Below are 15,038 nucleotides of genomic sequence, written 5' to 3' on the forward strand. Positions count from 1 at the left end.
TTCATAGGGTTAACCACAGAAAAACAATGCATGATATGCTTTATCTCTCTTCTCGCTCGGCGAGTACTTCTGTGCAGGTGGAGGGATGCCAACCCTCTGGAGGACCTCATGTCCTGCTTACAAATTGAGGAAATGAGATTCTCACTTCAACAATCAAAGGGGAAATTCCAGAAAGTGTGGGGTGCTTTCCTAAAGGCATTCCAGAAACATTTCCTGGTTCACAAATGTGAAGAATTGCTGCTTTTCCTTTCAATTATTTTAATTATTGTTATGTTTGTTAAAATAGCTGTTGGTCGGACAAAGTGAGCATCGTGAAGGCGTCACTTTGGGCTCTTGTGTAACTGTGACAACATTTCTCACTATTTACAGAATTTTTACAAACAATCGAGTAATGGAGAAAATCCAATAATCTTTAGTTGCAATCCGAAACCAAATAGTTCAAAATGAGCTCCAGCTCAGTAAAATCCTGCTTTACATTAATGCATGATGAATAATAATCTAATCATCAGTAATAGTACAACAGTCACAGGGGACATTTTTCTGCATTGAGTACTTTTACTTAAAATGCTTTAAGCACATTTTCCTGATTTTACTCACATACTTTTACTTAAGTGACATTTTCAATGCAGTATTTTTACTTCTAACAAAGTATTTTTACACTGTGTTTTTAGTTTTACTTCTGTAAGTAAAGGATCTGAATACTTCCCGGCAGACTGGTCACTGTTACATTGCTGCCCCCCACTGGTGATGAAGACAGTCATCTTTATTATAATATTTAAATTCCTTCCTCGTTAAGACTTGTGAACAACAGCCTCCTTTCCTCAGCGTGTCTGGGACAGAGCGTGATGATGTGTTTGACGGACTCCCGGACTCCACGGTCTCGACAACTCTGTACTTGTGTTCAGGGGCGTCAAAAAATCCGGACCCTGGTCCCTCCCCGCATCCACGGCTGTTTGTTCTAGTATCTTTGTGATGCTCTGTTGGCTCAGTCCTCCTTCCCCCAGTCCAACACTCCTGCTTGTGTTTTCCCACCAGAACCAGACCACTTGCCAACAGCCTTAATCTGGGCAACATAATCTGATCCATCTGAGGGAAGAAGATCATCGTATTATCAGGGTTCATTGATGGTTTGATGTCATACAGCTTCCTCCCTCTGGTGTCTTTACTCCACTCGTGCTGTTTAGCACTGATGTGGGAGAATAATTTACTTTTAAAAAAGTCAAAGAAAAGAAAATAAGTACTTACATAAAAATAAAGGCATTCATTCTTATGGCACAATGTCGTGTTCATAATTGTAAATTCAGCATTTTACTTTTCCTGCATGAGGTTGAACATTATATACTTTTAATTTGGTAAATCCAATAACAATATAGTATTCCTCACTATGTTATTGTTATTTGTGTTTTTTATATACTTGTATTCCACTCTGTGTACTTCTGTTTGTTCCATGTTTATTCCCCCTTCAGATGCATTCATGACCTCAGTGTTTTTAAAAACCCTGGCTCTAGTTCTGCATGTGAACCATAGGCCTACTTTTATTTGGGGAGACGTATTAATATTACTTAGATTTAATTAATTCAGCATTTACATTTGGGTGGACACGTTTTTCTTGTATGAGTTTGTATAATTTTGCCGTTTTCCACAGTAACTCTGGCAGATTCTGAAATGTCGGGGCATTTCCTGCAGCCATTGAACGCAACTGTTTTGGTCGGGATTTTCGGGCTCAACGCTTCTCATTGGCTGTGCTTTTGTTGGTCCCGCCTACTGTTGCTTGTCTGTTTCCAGGATTGGACGACATCGCCGCAGCGTCAGTACAGCGTGCTCTCTGATTCGCCGGGAGGAATTGGCGGGGGGAGAAGCTGCGGGTTCAAACGCAACAACACGAAGTGTCCGGCGGGTGAATCCCGCAGCAGCTGCCTGTTAGTCTGCGGGGAAAAACGCGTTTCTACAGGTTGAACAGCCGAAACTGTCACTATGGAGGTTTCTGAACATGACGGCGGAGTCAAGGAGATTTCAGAGAAACTGGAAAAGTGAGTAAAGCTGGTGTTCATGTTCCAACACGAGCTTTTTAACCTCCTTCCTGTTTGTTTTTAAACCCGCATGGACGCTGCGACGCTGCGGTTTTATTTTGTTGTCCCGGCAAAGAGTCTGAAAGGGAGATGAAAACTGTCAGGATACTCCTCCTTCACTAAACCCCTAAAATAAAGCAGCTGAATTGGATTTAAAGACACTACAGACAAAAACCATCGTGTTTCTTTCATGCACTATTATTACCAAGGTGTTTTTACACGTACAAGGAATTTGTTTTGTTTGGGTGCGCAACAACAATAAACATGTATAGATATAAAGATATCTACAAAAAATATGAGAATGATTAGAATATATATATATATATTTCTGCAGCTTCCACAGGTTACAAAAAAAATAATGTTTACACATTTAGCAATAATAATGATCATAATAAGCCTGAGTTACAGATATCAGCATGAAACGTTTTGATTATCTACATTAGTTTAAGTTTAAATATGCAAATGAGGCCGTATCTAATGATAACTTTGGGTTAGTTGAGGAGAAATCCGCACATGCAAATGAACAAACTGCAGTAAAATACACACCTAAATATGAATTCTGGGGCTTCTAGTGTGACCGAAGACATGTTATGGAAGCAAATGTTAACATCTCAGATCTGATTCTTTTCTTGCACAGATTAAAAAAATAAATATATATGTATGCAATTTGTCCATTTGCATGTGCGGATTTCTCCTAAACTAAAGCAAAGTTATCATTAGATACTGACTCATTTGCATATTTAAACATAAACTAATTTAGGTAATCAAAAAGTTTCATGCTGATATCTGTAACTCATATTTTTTACCCTTTTACCTTCAAATCTATTTTGCACGAAACAATCTGTCGTCCTTTATCACGACCTTTGTGGGCACCACTAGTTTTTATTATAACACACCTGTTATTAAAATAAAGGCTTATTATGATCATTATTACTGCTAAAGGTGTAAACATTATTTTTTTGTGTAGCCTGAGGAACCAGCAGAAATGTGCAGAAAGTAGTTTGAAATGCATTTTATTGAAGGGAAACAAAATACTAGAACATTTTTTGGCAACATAGTGATGATATAACCAGATTCACTAAAGGTTTACGGGAGTAAAAACGTGTGCAAACTCCATCACCCGCAAATTAACAGGTAAGATCTACTAACGATGCGCACGCAGAGTGACGTCTTTCAAAAGTGCCAGACAGCACCTGTGGTTCATTTACTACTTTTGCCTTAATGAATATGCAATTTGGGGCGTTTCAGTTTTATTGTGCAAAGTAATGGGAGGGTAACATGCAAATACATTTATTTACTACAGGCAATGTGATCTAACAAGCCCAGACGCTATTTCATGTGAGCGCAACATCATCTGTATTTAATGTGTTTGAAAGGAAGGTGCAAAGTGTTGCTCAGCGATTGCTGCTGTTATCGTTGGAGAAGGAGACGCAGCTGTAATGAAAGAACAGTAGCGAAATTAACAATATTAGATAATGTTGTTCTATATCCAGTATATGTTCTCCCCGTGTCTGCGTGGGTTCTCTCCGGGTGCTCCGGCTTCCTCCCACCGTCCAAAGACATGCAGGCTAGGTGAAGTGGTGTCTCCTAAACTGTCCTTAGGCGTGAGTGGTTGTTCGTCTATGTGTGTGGCCCTGCGATGGACTGGCGACCTGTCCAGGGTGTACCCCACCTTTCGGCCGATGTCAGCTGGGATTGGCTCCAGCCCCCCCGCGACCCTGTATGCAGGATAAGCGGTTGACAATGGATGGATGGATCCAATATAGAAATAAAAACATGTTATTTATTCGATGAACCATGTTTAATAGAACATGTTTAGTATTTTCCTTTAGCTTTGGCGATACTGTTGTTTTAACATTCATGCCAATAAAGCAAATTTCGTTTCGACCTGACTGCTTTTCTCTGTGAGATGGAAGAATTTAGAAAGTTGCGTGGCGCTGCAGTAGTGCACGGATCACGCATAAAATTCATCCAGCCAGAGGGAACGGTCTGTGTCTTAACAGCGACACAACCCGTAGTAGGTACCGGAGAGGGAATGGGGCGTACAGGGCACACTGTAGCTGTTTCTGCTGGGGTTTCCCAAAGCAGTTTTTCAGGTGTGTTGTCCAAAGCACTTAGTGCAATCTCAGGCAGGATGGGCCGGTACAGACGATTTCCACATACTGACGCACAGAACGAAACAAACCGAGGTTTTTACGCTGTGGCTGCTTTCCCTCCAGACTCTCCATGGGGGAAACCATTAAAACACTGTTGTGTTTGCTCCTGTTCTCATCTACACAGTAATTCTTAGGAAATCACCCATAACAGGTACTAAAATTGCACAGTGTGCAATATTTTACAATGCACACGAAATTCAGCACCCTTTATTTAGGATGTTAGTGAATCCGGCCCACAGTCTTCTTCAGATTCCTCCTCATCCTCATCCGAATCATTGTTCTCTTGTTCCTCCCGGACACCTGAAACGTTCACTGATGGCTTCAGCGAAGGCAGAACTCTCACCTGCAGCACCTTCATAGCCTCTGACTAAAATGTGTTCAAGAAATGTTTATTTAGCCTGAAATTGATTTGATTTTTTTTTTTGGGGGGGGGGGGGGTGTTAATGATTTTACCTTATAACATAAACAAAGGCCAGGTTTCCCTTTTACTAATGACCACTCCTGGAAAAGTCATCAGATATAATTTCTTTCTTTCTGCTGTTACACAGAGTGGCCCTAATAAGACAACACCGGGGTTAAGGGCTCTGATCTATGAGTGTCCAATCCAGCCTGTATTACTGAAGGAGAAGTTTAAACAGATGCAGATTCCTCCTCCACCTCCTGGGTTATTGATTAGCAGACGGACAGACCTCCGTTTGTGTGTCTGAGCAGGTGTTAGCAGCAGACTGGACTCCCACATGTCCTCTTTACACTCCTGTACTGGCATCTGCAGAAACTCCTGTTAAATGTGATGCTATTCGCTTTAAACTGGATTAAAAATGTTGAAAGTTGAAACATCTTGCGTGTTGTGTCTCTAACTCTGACTGTACCTCCTCCACAGGTCTTTGTCCATGGAGACGGAGGACAACATGGACGCCTACCACAGGTAAATCGATAAACGGGCCTGTTTGGTAGGAGCCCTGATAATTAAAAGGATCTCTTCTTTATATTTATTCACTGACTTTTTATCAGCTTTGTACACTTTCTGTGGAACTGAAAACTGTTTCTAACTGATGGAGAAGATCTGATTCACCTCTGAAACTAAACTTATCAGCCAGATCCGAGCGCTCTTTAATAACGTCTGTGACAACAGCAGAGCTGAAACGATTAGAAGATCGACTGGAAATTAACCTGCAAATGTTCTGATTGATAAAACAGACTCAACATTAGTTCCTGCTGTTCAGTCATGCAGATTTTCTGCTTTTCTTTCTCTTATTTGACAGTAATTTGAAAATTTTTTAACATTTTATTTTCTTATGTACCAATTGATTAATAGAGAAGATAATCGGTGGATGAATTGATAATCAAAGTAATTATTAGTTGCAGCCCTGAACACCAGAGCTGTTTGTCTAAATGAATCAATTCAACATTTATTAATGGAGAGAATATAATAAGTATATTAATTTTCACAGTCGATTAACCTGTTGATTATTTTCTCGATTAATCGATCAGTTTTTTCAGCGATAAAATGTCAGAATATGCCGATCAGTGCTTCCCAGAGTCTGTCGTCAAATGTCTTGTTTTGTCCAGTTTCAGTTAATTATAATAATAATAATAATAATAATAATAATAATCTTTATTTGTAGAGCACTTTTCAAAAACAAGTTACAAAGTGCTTTAACAAGTGTAAAGACAATAATACCCAAGAGACAATAATACAAAAACAATACAAGATAAAAGCATGAAAACATTGAAAAGACTAAAATACAGATAAATATAAAATTTGTAAAATAGAATAAATAAAAGGGATAAAATAAAGTCAAATAAGATCGGGAAAGGCTCTCCTATAAAAGTATGTTTTAAGAAGGGACTTAAAAGAGTTCAGTGACTCAGCCGACCTGATTTCCTCGGGCAGGCTGTTCCAGAGCCTCGGGGCCCTGACAGCAAACGCTCTGTCCCCTTTAGTTTTCAGTCGAGACTCTGGAACAGACAACAGACCTCTGCCCGAGGATCTCAAGGTACGTGCTGGTGCGTATGGGACTAAAAGGTCAGAAATATAACAAGGCGAGAGGCCATGAAGAGCTTTAAAAGTGATCAATAGAATTTTAAAGTCAATTCTAAAACATACTGGGAGCCAGTGTAATGAAGCTAAAATAGGAGTAATGTGGTCATATTTCTTTGTTCTGGTTAAAAGCCTGGCAGCTGAGTTCTGGACAGTCTAGAGGAAAGAAACCAGAAAATACTCAAATTTAAGAAGCTGGATTCGATTATTAAAATAATTAACGATTAATTTAATAGTCAACAACTAATCGGTTAATTTTTACAGCTCTAATATTAATGCCAAGTGACATTGAAGAGGGGTTTCCTCTGTCATAGCGTATCGTATCTAACCTACTCCTTTTGAGTTTAGAAACGGAGAATTAAAACGAATACGATCTCCGTCCACAGCAGCGTTTTAGCTGCGTATCAGAGCTGATCTCCATCTGTATTAAAACGCTGCTGCAGCCATACTTAACTGTCCGGTGTCTTTTTCATGCTCACATGTAAAAACCTTCAGAAACCCAGTGAAGCATTAACTGCACGTGTTTCTCCTTCAGAGGTTTAGCCGTGTTTAGGAAACTACCTTCCTTGTTTATTCAGTTTAATGACTCTGTCTCATTGGTCTGTGTGGACCAATGAGGATGGGAGCCATTACTGATCAGTGTAGTGACTCGTTTTGACCAGCAGGTGTCAACCCACTCGCTGTGTGAGCAGGCATGGAGCTGTAGTGATAAAGAAGTGAATGAATAAAAGAAGTATCGGTGCAGGAAAAGCCGCCTTGTGTTTATCAACCGTCCTCAGTTTGTGTTCAGAAAGCCGAACCAAACTCCTCCCCTCTGAAGGTTCACTGGAATTTTACTTCCCTTACTTACTACTTTTAGTTCAAAGCTTTCTAAATCAATCTTCAATAAATAATACATGATCAGCTCTGAAATTTAACATGAATTTCACGAGTTTAGGGGCCGTGGTGATGTAGAAATTGTAGGGTTTTCTGCCTCAAGAAAATGTGAATGTTTTTGCCTTAAAACTCAGATTCTCTGATTCAAAACCTTCTTTTTTTCCCCCTTACAGATTAATTCAAGATGCAAAAGATGTTTTCAGACAAGGGGACACAAGCAAAGCTCTGGAGTTCTTCAAGTCGGCGTACAACATTCACCAGAGTCAAAAACTGGAGACCAGGATAAAGAAAATTGAAGAACTTATTGCTCAGAATGACTCTGAGGAAGAGGATGAAGAGTTTGTCAACGTCAACAACAGCGGTTTAATGCTTTTCAAAGACTTATATGACAAGCTTTACGACTACCAGCGAGACGGAGTGGCCTTCATGTACAGTCTGTACAGAGACGGGCGTAAAGGCGGGATCTTGGCAGATGACATGGGCCTCGGTAAAACCATCCAGGTGATCTCGTTCCTCTCTGGTATGTACGATAATGAGCTGGTCAAACATGCGCTGCTGGTCATGCCTACTTCACTCATCACAAACTGGACCAAGGAGTTTGCCAAATGGACTCCCGGCATGAGGGTCAAGGAGTTCCATGGTACCAGCAAAGGAGAGAGGACCAGGAACCTGGAGAGAGTTCAGAGGAGAGGTGGCGTCGTCATCACCACGTACACTATGCTCATGAACAACTGGCAGCAGCTGTCATCGTACCATGGCAGAGAGTTCACGTGGGACTACATGATCCTGGATGAGGCTCACAAGATAAAAACCTCATCCACCAAAACAGCCAAAAGTGCCTCCGCCATACCTTCGAAACACCGAGTTCTTCTCACGGGTACTCCGGTCCAGAACAACCTGAAAGAAATGTGGGCCCTCTTTGACTTTGCTTGCCAAGGCACTCTCCTCGGCACAGCTAAAACATTCAAAACCGAGTATGAGAACCCCATCACCCGGGCCCGAGAGAAGGATGCCACTCCAGGGGAAAAGGTCCTCGGGACCCGGATGTCTGAGAACCTCATGGCCATTATAAAACCCTACTTCCTCCGCAGGACAAAAGCAGAAGTGCAGAAAAACAAAATGAGCGGCACACACCAGGGCAACAAGGACGGCCAAGTCCAAAACCCTCAAAAAGACTCTGGAGCCGTCATGCCCACCCTCACGAGAAAGAACGACCTGATTGTCTGGACCTACCTGAGCTCTGCTCAGAAAGACATATACAGGCAGTTCATTTCACTGGACCACATCAAGGAGCTGCTCATGACCTCTAGGTCACCTCTAGCTGAACTAACCATCCTCAAAAAGCTGTGCGACCACCCAAGACTGCTCTCTGCTGCAGCCATAGCCAAGTTAGGCTTGGACGAAAGTACAGCTGAAAGTCAGCAGAGTGACGACACGGAGACAGACGCCCACAGCATCGCTAACGTCTCTGACGACACCTTAATATCCGAATCTGGGAAGCTCGTCTTTCTGTTTGCTCTTCTTGAAAGGCTCAGAGAAGAAGGCCACCGCACACTCGTCTTTGCTCATTACAGGAAAGTGCTGGACATCCTCGAACGCATCCTGGTCAACAGAGGCTTCAAAGTCATGAGACTGGACGGCACAATAACACAGATCGCAGAGAGGGAGCGGCGCATCACCAAGTTCCAGACAGACAAACGTTACTCTGTCTTCCTCTTGACCACCCAGGTCGGAGGAGTCGGCATCACTCTGACGGCGGCAGACCGAGTCGTGATCTACGATCCCAGCTGGAACCCGGCAACAGACGCCCAGGCTGTTGACAGGGCGTACCGCATCGGCCAGACGGAAAACGTCGTCATCTACAGGCTGATCACCTGCGGCACGGTGGAGGAGAAAATCTACAGGCGGCAGGTTTTCAAAGACTCCCTCATCAGACAGAATACCGGAGATAAAAAGAACCCTTTTCGGTACTTCAGCAAGCAGGAGCTGAAGGAGCTCTTCACTCTGGAGGACACTCGGTCCTCGTCCACCCAGCTGCAGCTTCAGGCCCTGCACTCCAGACACCGACGAACAGACCCCGAACTGGACGAGCACATCGCCCACCTCCACGCCATGGAGATGTTTGGCATCTCTGACCACGACCTCATGTTTTCCCTCGACGTCAACCATGACGAGGCCCCGGAGGACCAAGAGGCGCACCACTACATCGAGGGGAGGGTCCAGAAGGCCCAGGAGCTGATGAAGGCCGAGTCAGAGTTGCAGATGCAGTTAACAGAGAACATGGCGTCGAGCACAGAACCAGCCTGGCTCAGACAACCAGTGGACAACAACAGAGAGCGGTCTCGTGAGAAAAAACCAAGAAACCCAAGACCAAGTCCTTCCTATCCACAGCATGACAGCAACTTTAACAGGTCACCGGTGGTGGTAGATTTAGACCAGTCCAGTTCTGGCATGGAGGGCGGCCAACAGAATCTGAGTGACCACGTTATTGACCTAACTGCAGATGAGAGTAACTCAGAAGAACAACCTGCTGCAGGAGTAAGCCAAGACGAGCTCCCAGAGCTGAACCTGGATTCCCGGAAACTTCAGTCTGTCAAGCAGGAAAGGAGTTCCTTAGGAGTAGCAGACGCCTCTCCTCAGGACGGGACTGAGGAGTCTTTGGTGACGTCGGAGCCCACTGATGCTGCAGTACAAGAACTAATAGATGAGTCTCAAACGTCTGCAGATGCTTCAGTACAAGAACTATTAGATGAGTCTCAAACGTCTGAGGCCGCAGATGCTTCAGTACAAGAACCAATAGATGAGTCTCAAACGTCTGCAGATGCTTCAGTACAAGAACTATTAGATGAGTCTCAAACGTCTGAGGCCGCAGATGCTTCAGTACAAGAACTAATAGATGAGTCTCAAACGTCTGCAGATGCTTCAGTACAAGAACTATTAGATGAGTCTCAAACGTCTGAGGCCGCAGATGCTTCAGTACAAGAACCATTAGATGAGTCTCAAACGTCTGAGGCCGCAGATGCTTCAGTACAAGAACCAATAGATGAGTCTCAAACGTCTGAGGCCGCAGATGCTTCAGTACAAGAACCAATAGATGAGTCTCAAATGTCTGCAGCTGCAGATGCTGCAGCTGGTGACGGCAGCCAGTCCTACGTTACAGCAGATGATGAAGATGAACAACAGCTAAACGGAACTTCACACTCAACAAACAACTCCATGATGGACTTTGGGCCGGCTCGTGTCACCCCCCTGCAGAACAAAAGACTTTCTGTCCTGCATGCATCTAATTCAAGCTTCAAAGGAGACACGTCGCACCGAGTCAGCGGCGCAGGGCTTGAATCCTTTGAGGGCAACTTCAACTTACAGCTTGAGTACAGCGACGTGTCCTCAGAAGGTGAAGTCCTGGATCATCAGGAGACCGAAGCAGAGGAGAGGAAGCTGCTGTCACAGCTGCAGATGGACGGGAGTTTTGACGTGAATAAATCCCTTTCTGAGAGACAACACAGAGAAGCACTTGGACAAAGCCTCAACGTGTCTGCCTCTGAAATGGACGAGTCGCTGAATGAATCCTTTGTGGCTACGAAGAAGAAAAGAGCTGCAGTGATTTACGACAGTGATGAAGACGAAGAAGAAGAGAAACTGGACAACCCCTTCCAGGTTCTTGGAGCCTCCACCCCTCTCCGGAGGAGAAAGAGCGTTGGAGGAAACACCTCAGTGGCCTCAAACCGGTCTCTCATCCAGTCCATCGTCGACGACATGGATGATGAGGATGAAGGTGATGAAGATGACATTTCTGACGAGGCTGAAGAGGACGACATCATTGGTTCAACTAATGAGCTTCAGCTGGAGGAGACCACTGGAGAGACCTTAAACACAGAAGGGGAGGAGGAGGAGGAGGATTGCTCTGAGTCTGCAGATGGCGTCGATGCTTCGGCAGAGGAAATGTGCAGTAACCTGGAGGAATCAGCCAGCGAGCCCGAGCTCGCCTCCTCCGAGAGAATGGATCAGTGCACCGTTGATGCAGGAGTCGAGACCAACGGGATGAAGGACGTCGCCGAGGACGAGAGCTACGACTCCCTGGTGAGCAGAGGGAGGGAGGTCTACAGCGAGGGGAAGCTGGAAGACGCTCTGGGCTTCTTCCTGAGCGCCATCGACATCAAACCTGGAGATCCTGAGATCCAGCTCATGACCATCCAGCTGTACCGGCAGCTGAGCCAGAGACGTTAACAACCTACCAGCCGGCCAAGACTGTTAACAATCAGGGCCACGCTGGCTGTTCGACAAATCCTATGTGTTAGTCTGTCCCTCTATACTGTCTGACTTCCTGTCTGTGGCTCTCAGATCCAAGCACATTTGGTTCTTAATGAAGACTTTAATCTGTATGACTTTTCATGGCAATCCATCCAATAAACGTTGAGACATTTCAGACCTCAGTAGTATAAAGACACGTTTCTTAAAGGTGGGTTAAGCGAGTCTGGAGCAAAACCAATTCCACCGCAAGCAACGTTAGCTAGGTTGTTGGTTAGCAAACTGGCTGAAGTTGTTGCTGCAAAGCGAACATGCAGAGAGGACGAGACGGTCCCAGAGCACCACAGCAGCTCCAGACAGCGATACTCACAACCGTCCTAACAACAGCATGTCTTGGTGTACTAGAAAGTAGAGCTGAATGTCTTTGGGCGAGTTATTTAACAAAACCGGCACATGAATCATAAACTGTGTTTGTTTCCTGCTAACAGAGCCGGACTAAAATACTTTTATTGGATTAGAGTCAATGACCCCGCCTTTTCAACCTTACGCCTCAGACCTGATAATTTGTAGTTTTTGAAACGCAGTTATAATTTGTCATGTTGGACTAACGGCCACGTGTGAGAGGAGTTAAAACACAGGACTGAATCTTTGCACAGAACAGCATTTAAAAAACATTTATTTGGTATGCAGAATATTTTCAGAAACAAATCAGATTGTTTCTGTTGTAAGTCTCGTGTTTTCGGCCTGTAACAGAAGGGACTTTAACTGAGATTAAACTACTTGTTACCTGTTCAGCTCACTTCAGGGGTCAGCATGGTTTCATTCATCGTTTTGTCTGTAAAATTTAAGAAAGTTGTTCCCGTGATGATTACGGCTGCAACTAATGATTATCAATCGATTAGTGTTTCCTAAAGTCCACCATGAGGTCCTCAAATGTTTTGTTTAGTCCACAACCCAAATATTATTCAGTTTACCGTCAGAGAGGAGGAAAAAACTATTAAAATATTCACATTTAAGAAGCTGGAATCAGAGAATCTTTACTTCAAAAATGACTTTATTAATTAAAAAATTTGATTAATCGGTGCAGCTCTAATGACGATATCCAGCAGTGTCCAAGGTGACTGCTTCAAATGTCTCGTTTTGTCCGACCAGCAGCCAAAAACTAAAGAAATGTCCACTTTACTGAAATGGAAAACTGAGAGAAGCAGAAAATGTTTTGCTGAAACCATCAGCCCTTTATCGAAGAAACTGATAGATTGATGGACATATTGTTTTCTTTGAACGTCGATACTGAATATGATGGTCTGATATTAACTTTTACAGTATCAGGCTTTATAATTCATGTCATTTCTTTGAATTAGATAATCAGAATAACAGAATCAGAAATACTTTTTTTTTTGTTTGTTTTACCTCGTGTGTTTTTGTTTTAAGATATTTAAGCCACATCCTCTAAAAAGTGTTTTGGTATTTCGTTATTTTTTCTACTTCACTACTTTCTTCTATTATTTCTATGCCTTAATATTTTGATATTATCAGATATGCAAGTGAGCAATTCGTAACAAAGACTTTCCTCTCTGGGATCAATAACGTATTTCTGATTTTGAAATCTAAAATCTAAAAATATAATATATATTAACTGGATTATTGTAAACTCTGCTCTGGTCGCAGCTTCACTAACGTCTCAGATTTTCTTTTATTGGAATTACATTTCAGCCAATCGGGTCAGTGTAACAAATGCTTCTCTTTTATTGGCTGGGGGGCTCAGAGCCTTAAAGGTTTGTTTGAATAAAGTGTCTGGACCTCCCGGCGGTGTTTCTGTGAAGGTCGGAGCTCCTCCCGATGAAGTCATGATAAAGTTATGTGAACAAGGGGGCGCTCGCTTTGCTTCACTGCACAGCCCGATAACAGGAGCATGCGCGGTTGAAGCTGTGGTTTTTCCAGCTGGAGATTAGTTTTGTGACTTGACAGAAACTAACAGCCAATCACTTCTGGTTTAACTAGCTGGACTTCAAAATAAAAGCCTGTGTAGGTCACGCTTTGAAGTTTACATGTCAGAAAGCATCAGCCTGGTGATACACTTATTAGATTATTAATATCTTTAGAATATGTGGAACATACAAATAATATGAAATTGCTGATTACATTGCCAGATCAATTTATAACTGTGTTGTTGTGTAGTTGCTGAAACACAAGTTTTACTGTTGCTCTTTCTCTTTTCTTACTCTTTACCCTGACAGGATGTACATCTACACAGTCAGTATATAACAAAGTCGATTTCTTGAGCGTAATTGCTTAAACGCACTGCTAAACCTTATTTTTAAATGTACTCGAAAGGATGGGAAAATTTAAAATGTTCTGGAAATATTGGAGGAGATGGAAGAACCGCAGGCTTCTGTTGTTGGTTAAAAAACAGTTAGACTGCTAGAAGATGACCTTTGGTTTTAACAGACGTGATGGAAAGTCTGACTAGAAGCAGTTTGCTGCCGAACCACAGGAGCCTCACAGGAAGTGAACCTCCTGCCTGCAGAGAACATTGTTTGATGTTTTTTGTGTTATGATCAAATCAGCTTTATAAAATGTGTGACGTGTTTTAAAACAAGAGATGAATCTGATGTTTTAAAAATGGATAATTGATAAACGATGCTAAATTAAAATAGGCGGGCAGATATCTTCTGTGTTCATGTGAACCATATTTGGTTTGATATACATAAAAGACCAATTACAGGGTGACTGATCATGGTCCCTCTGCATGAACATTAGAGATCAGCCAATCCCAGCAAACATGGATCATGAGATATACTGTCACATCCTGTCTCTTTATGGTTTTTGGTGGTCTGAGAATCTCTCCTGCTGCAAGGTAAGGTTTTATCCACACTGCCTACAACTACACACCTCATTACAGACAAAGAATCTGTCATTGAGGAACACATTCCAGATTATGTTCAGATGTCCTGCTCCCTGACGCTGCTGAGGATTGGAGGGGTTTGACTAGGAAACCTTTTGAACCTGGAGTTGAACATTTGATAATTGGGGTGAGCCAGAACCTCGAAACTAGCTTGTTATCAGGGGCCTCCCTGATCCAGTGTGGTATCTGAGTCATGGGGGTCCTGAGGGTGGCGACCCGAGAGAGCGCTATAATACTCATACATATAACTGAAGAAGTTGAATTATTATTGAAATAACACCAACTCCTGACAAACAGAACCATACTAATAGTATATTTTACTTTTGATGCTCAAGTATTTTTAAAAGCAGGAACTTTGACTTTTATATTTAGCAAGTGTATCTGTACTTTTACTTAAGTATAGAAGTTGTGTACTAATATTGAGTATTTGAAGGTGTTTGTATCATTTTTTATTTACAGTTTACAGTTTTCACGCGTTGTGTAGTTTTTAGGCGAGGAATGCTCTTATTTTGAAATGCGTCACAGGAAGCAGCGAGCATTTCCGCTAACTTTGGGGCAGGCTGAGCTTCCAGTCGAGTTTACAAGGAGGAGAAATATTTGCTCCACTCGGTGAGGACGGACTTTACGGAAGCGCGGTCCGACAGAGGAGACACTCAGACTGTCAGCTCGTGTTTTAACGAACAGATTTAAGGACCGAAACGTCAGCGGGAGACATTTTGGCTCTGACCGTTAGCTAACTGGGA

The 15,038-nt window shown here is 42.8% G+C and overlaps 3 protein-coding genes across 3 annotated transcripts in view; 2 read left to right on the plus strand and 1 right to left on the minus strand.

Moving 5' to 3' along the window:
• The window catches only part of LOC119891504 (scavenger receptor cysteine-rich type 1 protein M160-like), a 1,270,577-nt gene that overhangs the window by 120,106 nt on the left and 1,135,433 nt on the right, over positions 1-15,038 (minus strand). The gene's annotated exons all lie outside the window — the stretch shown is intronic.
• LOC119891514 (DNA excision repair protein ERCC-6-like) lies at positions 1,874-11,575 on the plus strand. The gene is made up of 3 exons (XM_038703219.1): positions 1,874-2,030; positions 5,106-5,150; positions 7,316-11,575. The coding sequence occupies exons 1-3, from the start codon at positions 1,975-1,977 to the stop codon at positions 11,367-11,369; spliced, it is 4,155 nt and encodes a 1,384-aa protein (XP_038559147.1). The 5' UTR covers positions 1,874-1,974; the 3' UTR covers positions 11,370-11,575.
• The window catches only part of adam9 (ADAM metallopeptidase domain 9), a gene marked incomplete in the record, with an annotated part of 55,064 nt that continues 54,868 nt past the window's right edge, over positions 14,843-15,038 (plus strand). The window contains 1 exon segment of the mRNA XM_038703264.1: positions 14,843-15,038.

Source organism: Micropterus salmoides, unplaced genomic scaffold (genome assembly GCF_014851395.1).
Source record: "Micropterus salmoides isolate LMB-PRFRI ecotype aquatic unplaced genomic scaffold, ASM1485139v1 Ms_hic_scaffold_7, whole genome shotgun sequence".
Classification (NCBI taxonomy): Eukaryota; Metazoa; Chordata; class Actinopteri; order Centrarchiformes; family Centrarchidae; genus Micropterus; species Micropterus salmoides.

Excerpts from the sequence above, each read along its gene's own strand:
- LOC119891514 (XM_038703219.1), top strand. The coding sequence starts at position 1,975 with ATGGAGGTTTCTGAACATGACGGCGGAGTCAAGGAGATTTCAGAGAAA. Across the intron at positions 2,031-5,105 it reads ATTTCAGAGAAACTGGAAAA|GTCTTTGTCCATGGAGACGG; the intron begins GTGAGTAAAGCT and ends CCTCCTCCACAG. Across the intron at positions 5,151-7,315 it reads AACATGGACGCCTACCACAG|ATTAATTCAAGATGCAAAAG; the intron begins GTAAATCGATAA and ends TCCCCCTTACAG.